This window comes from Belonocnema kinseyi, chromosome 5 (assembly GCF_010883055.1).
Source record: "Belonocnema kinseyi isolate 2016_QV_RU_SX_M_011 chromosome 5, B_treatae_v1, whole genome shotgun sequence".
NCBI classification, from domain to species: Eukaryota; Metazoa; Arthropoda; class Insecta; order Hymenoptera; family Cynipidae; genus Belonocnema; species Belonocnema kinseyi.
In genome coordinates, this window is record NC_046661.1 from 59,269,959 (window position 1) to 59,277,912 (window position 7,954).

The 7,954-nt window shown below is 29.9% G+C and overlaps 1 protein-coding gene across 2 annotated transcripts in view; it reads right to left on the reverse strand.

Moving 5' to 3' along the window:
* Window positions 1–957: 957 nt before the first annotated feature.
* Window positions 958–7,954, reverse strand: part of LOC117172602 (protein king tubby) — an 11,424-nt gene continuing 4,427 nt past the window's right edge. Inside the window, exons 3-8 of one of the 2 annotated variants that reach the window (XM_033360692.1) lie at window positions 7,012–7,104; window positions 6,775–6,932; window positions 6,455–6,622; window positions 5,514–5,859; window positions 3,961–4,113; window positions 958–1,760 (exon numbers count right to left, since the gene is read on the reverse strand). In XM_033360692.1, coding sequence (XP_033216583.1) covers window positions 1,627–1,760; window positions 3,961–4,113; window positions 5,514–5,859; window positions 6,455–6,622; window positions 6,775–6,932; window positions 7,012–7,104 — 1,052 coding nt within the window. In that variant the 3' untranslated portion in view covers window positions 958–1,626. The remainder of the gene's footprint in view (window positions 1,761–3,960; window positions 4,114–5,513; window positions 5,860–6,454; window positions 6,623–6,774; window positions 6,933–7,011; window positions 7,105–7,954) is intronic. The other variant, XM_033360693.1, reaches the window with a different exon arrangement.

Here is a 7,954-nt window from a genome sequence, read left to right on the forward strand (position 1 = left end):
ATTGAAAATTACATCGAGATTTTTAATTTTACCCTGACGGAAACTGTAAGATTTTTGATTTATAATTAATTGAAAATTTAGAATAATTAATCAAATAATATGTGAATACGAAAGCGTCTGTCGTTTTCATTGTTTATCGACGTCTTCATCCTCTAATTTTGGAGCATTTCGATTCTTAATGCAAAGAAATTTACAGCTATGTTCAACTTTGTTGACAACTTTCACACAAAAATAGATTAAATTGGAGCTATTCCTATTTTGCATTTTGCATTTTCTGTTATTGGAACGGAGAAAATGCGGTTATTCAAAACGTATATTTATTCTATATTTTTGTTACGGAATATTTGAACTTCAAAAAAATACCTATAGTATGTTATGTGTTTTAGGTAGGTGGTAACGTGTCCGGCTTTTGTTTCTTCAATCTCCGTGAAATTAGACGAAGTTTGAGCTTCGAGTATTCGAAACCTGTTGCACTAATAAATTTTATTTTTTCCCATAATAAATTTTACATTCTCGTGTGTAAAATTAACGGCCGAATTGGAATATCACAACAGCTTCAATTGCAAAATTCGTCATTAGGTGGATTCTTACAAATTTTCGTAAACCTACTCCGATACACGAGGGTCCTTTTATTTACATCCATCAGAGATGTAAAATTCAATAGATTTTTGTTTACTCTGTATATAGTGAAGTCTTACCTATGTGAAGTCCCCCGTACACGGTATTTGAAATTCAGTGAACGCTAACGCTAACGACTCGCAGTAGAGGTGGTGGCTCCTCCAGCCCTCATATGATCGAATCTACTTTTCGCGATCCTTAAAATAGGCGAGACTTCACTCTGTGTGTGTGTGTGTGTGTGTGTGTGTGTGTGTGTGTGTGTGTGTGTGTGTGTGTGTGTGTGTGTGTGTGTGTGTGTGTGTGTGTGTGTGTGTGTGTGTGTGTGTGTGTGTGTGTGTGTGTGTGAGAGAGTGGGTGTACACGTCAGTATAAAGCGCAAAGAGAGCGACAGTGAAAAGTCTAGATCAACCTTGTAAAAGCTTTCTTTCGATTTTGAAAGACAGTTCATGATTTTTCTGAAAGCAGTCCTCTGAAAATATTTTTCAACACCTTATTCTATTTTTTTTTAATTCGAACGTGTTGAATTTAAATTCCAGAGAAATTTAACTTTCTTCAGAAACATTAAGAAATTGAACAGGAACTTTGCAAACATTTTCGACATTGATCGATAGAATAATACTGAAAGTTACAATAACAACGACACTCTTATTTGGTTTCGCTTAAAAATGACTTTGAACACATACCGATCAATCTTTTTTTATAGAAATCTAAACATTCTAAATGAAAGTCTTTTTCACAAGTTGGAGCTCCTCCAACTTTTTAATCTTATAAGATTGCACGACTCCAGATTCTACGGCGAAAATCGCTGAGTCGTAAAATTTTCATCCTTCTCCTCCAGCCCCCCCCCCCCTCTCTCTTTGTTGTTGTTGACTTAATCATTCGAGATTGTCTTGCAGAACAAATCATACTTCAATTTTCCGGGGTTCAAACATTAACCAGTGCCGATTTTTCAAACAGGCAAGGTATGATTGTCTCTTGATGGATATCGAAATTCATCTGAGTGGTTATTTACTCACAAGCTAGTTTACTGTCGAAACTACTTAAGGCGATGGCGAAAGCCTGAAGAGCACAGAGGGGAAATCGATAGTCCATTGTGAAAACGTCTTCAGACACACGACCAAATTGCATCACGACATAATCCACTATTGGAAAAATATAATTATTGGCTAAAATTTTATCGAAAAATATATTTGGGATGTTTAATTTGAAATATGACAAAATCAATTTCAAATGAAGCAGATTCTTTAGCAGTATTTTGAAAAAGTTTCTGTTTAATAAAGGAAGTCATCCTGTGAGTTTTATGCAGGCCAAGTTATTTTAATTGCCAGGAAATCTTTTTTTTTCACAAAAATATAATTCTTAAATTTTTCTGATAAAAGAAGCAAGATATCATAAAACAATTTACTAAAGCAGTAATATGCCATTTTTCACAGTTTTCGAGAAAATCGACTTTGAAATATCCTTCACAATTTATATAAAGTTGAGCAAAACATACTTTCAATCGGCCTGTAACTCAGGCAATAGTGCTTCGGCTTCACAGTCGAAATGTTACATGTTCCTATCTCGCTGTCTACGCTTTATTATTTATTTTATTTATTATTTATTAAAATGTTCATAAATATAATTTAATCCAATATTTTTAAATTATACTAATAATAATTTTCATACAGTTTTTTATGTACAAACTGATTTTTTTAACTTTATCATTATCATGTTTTTCGCAAACAAATTTATTTTCTATAAATTTTATTAATTCTTTTCATAATGCTAACCAATTATATTTTAAATTAGAAGTAAGAACTTAATTTTTTAAGCCTTGCATTTTATCAGATAAATGATGTATTTCTATTGTTAAAAAGATTGTTAAAAATGCACTTTAGTGCCTACTGGGCATTTTATTATTATTTTTTTTTGCATGAAATAAATTTTTGCCTCGAAAGGTAGGAAATGTGAATACCGTCTTGATTTGAAGGATAATTTTTTATTTCTCAATTAACAATTTTTTGTTTTAAAAACATAATAAAGTATTAAAGAACAAGTTTTTGCGTGAAAGAAGTGCTATGGTCAACGCTACCGGACGATTAAAAATATATTTGCCAAAGGGAGTATACATGAAACGAAAAAACGGGCTAATTGTACAGAAATTTCAGTACAAATAGCCCCTTTTCCAGCTCCAGTCGCCTAATTTGAAATGGATTCGGACATATATTTAGGGCTCGGACTCACTTCAGAGATACAAAATAGCGTCTACTGTGGCATCAAATTGGAAAAATTGTAGCAAAACAGTTACATAATTAAAAATAATAATAATAAACTTATATACATCATGCAGTTCTCGAATCGAATGTGTGTGTGTGTGTGTGTGACATGTGTGTGTATGTTTTAATCGTACAATCGACATAAGTCGCATTATATTTTCAAACATTTCTTTCTTTAGCAATAAAGAGTAAAAGTTTCAGATAAATAATTCTAATAAAAAATTATAAACAATACGTAATACTTTTGATTTTTTTTCTAGCATATAATAATATTAATTTGCAAACTATTTTGGTACATTATCTTTTCTAGGTCTTTTCTAAGTTTTTCCAGATGTAATTAAAAAGAAAATACTAAACCTTACACTGACCATATTCCGTTAAAAAATAAAGACTTTTATAGGAAGAGAAATATAAGTAAGGAAAAATAATCACATTAATTTAAACTAACCATATTTGCAGATTAAGGAAACCATTGAAAATTAATTTCCTGCATCACTCATTGCAACCAAATTAATCAATCAATGATTGGATTGATCTAAATCTAAAATATTTCTTTCTACAATTTTAAACTCGTCAACTTGCATTATTTTGAAACTAGACACGTTTATATTTTACAGCATATTTTTAACTGGAGTTGCCTGCATTTTTAAATTTCGTTAATTTCAAGTTTTTTAAGATTTAAAAAAAAAAATTTTTAGGTAATAGTTGTTTTTGTATGTAAATTTAACTTGTTGTTAAGTCGAAAATGTTTTTGTTCTTTATTATCAACTTCATTCATATCTAATTTTAACTAATTTTAAAGCCACGAAGAAATTAGAAAATATTTTTTAAGGGATAATGAAAAAACAGTGCTATGAGTGCAATTTTATCAAAATAGTGGCATAGCTGAAAAAAGTGACAAATAGTGTCAATAATAGCGAGAGTTCGAGACCTAAACTTTCTATAAAACTGTGAGAAAAATTAAAATCAAACCTTAGTAAATAATTATTTCAAAGAAATATTAACTAATTTAATAAATCTGGGCGATAAATCTAGACTCATATAAAAAGACCCAGTCACACTTATAATCAAGTTTAATACATACCATCACTGTCGTGAACTACTTGAAAATTCTTTACTGAAGCTTGTGTAACTCTCCCATGAAAATTCAAAACATAGGATTGCGTATCGTCATTCCAAACTGGAGTTTTATTATGCAATTCGATCAAGTTGTCCATATTCTTCATTTTGAAGCATTCTAAAAAATAAGAAATCACATATAGACATCTTATTAAAAGAGATTAATAAAATTTATTTGAAAATAAATAATTCACGAAACTCTTGCAAGACAAAAAAACCAATTATACTTATTTTTTATTTTAGGTTTTAAAACTTAATTTCAGGCCTCACAATTTCTATGAAATAAAATATAAGGACCAAAGGGTAATTTTTGTAACTTTCATACGGTACTTTTTTTAGCGCTTAAGGAGAAAACAATTCAACTTAAATTCAAATTAAGTAGAAAGACTCTTCAAATAAAAAAATCCCATTAATTTCCATAAAATTGGAATGAATTTAGAGGAATTTAAAGAAACCCAGAAAAATTCGATGAAATTCAATGTATAAGAAACAAGAGTTTTAAAGACTTCAAGCTGAATTAAACAAGGACTTTTTAAAAATTCTTTGAATTGAGTAAAATTAAGAAAATTTAGCAGAATTTCAAAAGATTTAAAAGAAGTCAGGATAAATTAATAAGAATTCAGAGCAAATTTCAAATAAGTTGCAAAAAATATTTTAAAATCCCTTGTAATCTTTAAAAATATATTAAAACCTTATTTGTGACCGCATTCAAATTTTTTCAAACCCTTTAAAATTATTTTGTTGTTTATATCTTTTGAAAATGCTTTATAATCTTTTAAAACACACTAAAATATTTCAAAGTCCCTTCGAACTTTTAAAATAATTTAAAAAATTCTGGGAATCTTTTAAAATTTCCTACAATAATTCAAATCCATGGATATCTTCTGAAATCATTTAAAAGCCTCGGAAATATGATAAAATAACAATAAATCTTTTAAAAATAGCATATCCTGTAAAACCGTTCCATATCTTTTGAAATTCTAGAAAATTCTTTATCCTAAAATGTTTCAAACGCTTTGAAATCCCTTTAAATTAATAATTTTAATTAATAATTCCTTGGAATATTTTTAAATTTCATAATATATTTCAAATTATAAGCTCTTGAAATGCCTTAGAAGTTTTAAAAATACACTGAAACCTTAAAAATTACTTTAAATTATTGAAATCTATTTAAAATTTCTCGGAATCTTGAAAAATACCCTAAAATATTTCAAAATAATTAAAGACAATTGCGAAATAGGTATATTTTTAGCCCAAAAAATTTATTTATTTTTAGCAAAAAGGGTACCATAGAAATCAAACTTTGAAAATAGGAGACTTTCGGGACCATAACTGAATATAGGGTACAATAGGGGATATAGGAACCGATCTGTGAGGACTGTATGATGATTTTTTCTTCAGAAATTTCGTATTTAAATTTGAATGTTGGATCTCAAAAAGGAATTTACATTTTGATTTATTCTAAATTTCATTTGATAAATTTTGATAATTTAAGTTCTCTACGAGAAGATTACATACCAAGTAAACTTTCAGTTTCTTCCCGAGGGCAAATCTGAATTCTTTTTTGATCGGGAGTCATTCCTGGGATAATGACAGTCATTTTTCTCGGTCCCTTGAATCCAAGGACATTGGTATCATAAACGACGGCGGCCAACTCTTGTCGCGGATTTGATCGACCCTCATGCTTGTCGTCTTTCATCAAAGAATAGCCATTGTCGTACACAGTGAACTGAGTGCCTAAAAGGTTCGAACGCAGTTTTCCAATAAAAGCTTCGCCCCCTCGAGAAAGATCCGTTGGATCTGTGGAAATCAAATAATTGCTTGTCTTGCTTCTTTTTCGTTTACGTCCAGCTAAAAGGAATACCTAAAATTCCAAATATTTTAATTTAAGCAATACATTATACAATTACAAGGCTTTTAAAATTTTGTGAACTCTTTAAAATATTTATGAAAGATTTTAGAAATCTTCGTAAAATCTTCAAAAAATTTGTGAAATCTTTAAAATCCTTTGCTGTAATTAATATTTTAAAAATACGAATTTTGAGTGTGTTTTTCAAATAATCAAGATATTTAACATTTCTATTTTGTTGAGGATTCGTTTGGGATTATAACACTTTTTAGACCAAGTGCTAAACATTTTTTTTCTTCAACATATGCGTGAAAACCAATCGTGAAGCGGGCTCCAAGTTGCTGTTTGTTCACCAGGGAAAAAACTGGACAAAAAACTCTACGAAATCTTTATAAAACCTTTGTGAAGTTTTTTGAAATCATTTTCAAATATATGCATTTTTTAATCTTTGAAATCTTTATGGAATCTGTGAAATTTGTTGAAATCGTTTGGAATGTTGTGTGCACTCGACAGATGAGTGATTAAGTTACCGTACATCAATATATCTTTGTATTAAATTTCTAAAAAGTATTCTTCTTCTAATTTTATAGAAGTTATTTTGATAACTTACCTTTTTCCCATAGTCGCGTTCGAGGTGTAAAAAATAAGTTGGGTAGAATCCTCGATCCATTCCCTTTCTGTCGCGCGTAATTCGACACTTGTAATGCATTTTTTTATTAGCAGGTTGCAGCACAAACTGCTCGATATTTCCCTCTACGTTTCCTTCCATCTCTGGGCTCTGAGAAAATTGTTTTGAATTAGATTATTAAATAGATTCAATTTCAAAATAATAGTATTATATTTTGTTAATCAAGAAATGATAATAGGATTGTTAAAAAATGCTGAACTAGTAATTTAGAATGAATAATTTTTAAGTAAATTTTCACTTACTGAAGAAAGATGATCTCTATTAATAACAACGGTTGGGCCATCAGATGGCGCAATCCTTAAAGGCGATTGAGCTGGAAACGACTCTACTGGCGATAGCAAATCCACAGGAGACGATTCTTCATCTACTCCATCGTAAAATGTACCATCTGTGGTTATATCTGAAAAGCATGTTGTAAATTTTTATTATATTTATCGGAAAAAATAAAATTAGAATACTTCAAAAATAATATTAGCCACCTGTTAAGTCTGTCTCCATAGTTTTATTTTCAGGCAGTGCACCAATATCAGGATTTCCCGGTGACATAGTGAACTGCAACGGCCCATCATACCCTTGAATATAGAATTTCAAAAGGCTCTTATCTTTGTACTACTAGCTTCTTTATAATTAATTTAATTAAAAATTGATTTTGAAAAATATCTTAGAACAGGGCTCGGACACACTTCAGAGAAAAAAAAGTGTCAATAGTGGTGTTTTTGAAAATATGTAGCAGCAAAATGGTGGCATGTATTTTTAAAAATAATAAACTTAAAATCTGAATAATCGAGGTCTCAGGTCGACTAGAATTAATTTTTTTATCGCATAAGCGACATAAGTCGTGTGGAATTTCGAAAAATGTACTTCTTTAGGAATGAAAATAAGAATAATATTTTGGTTGCTTAACACCAAAATTACTTCAAAACGCTATAGGTATAGAAAAATATACAAAATAGTCAACTATATGTAGTAACTGGAATTTTATTAATTCTAGCATAGAATCCCATGGAATTGCAAATTATATTTGCAAAAAATTGAACAAAGCAGTATTGTAAAGAAATTATATAAAATTATATAAAATGGCGTAATGAGTTTTTTCGAATCTGATGTACGTAAACTAATTGTGTTAAAAATTTGTGTTTAAAAAAGAGGCAAAACTATATTAGGTTTTGTGACAAATAATGTTTTAATCAAATGCTCTCTCTAAGAATTAACTTCTTAGTTATGTCTACTTCGAGATCTTCCAGAGAGAGTTAGAACACTTGGGAATCGTTTCTGATTGGTAGAACCAACCCGAATACACTTTACTTAATAACAGGCCTGTTGAGAGAAAAACTGGGCCCGGGGGTGAAAAAGACGGACCCCTAAATGTAATTTTGATTTCTAATAGTTCCCGAAAATCCGAGCCCCCCTCAGGACAATCTC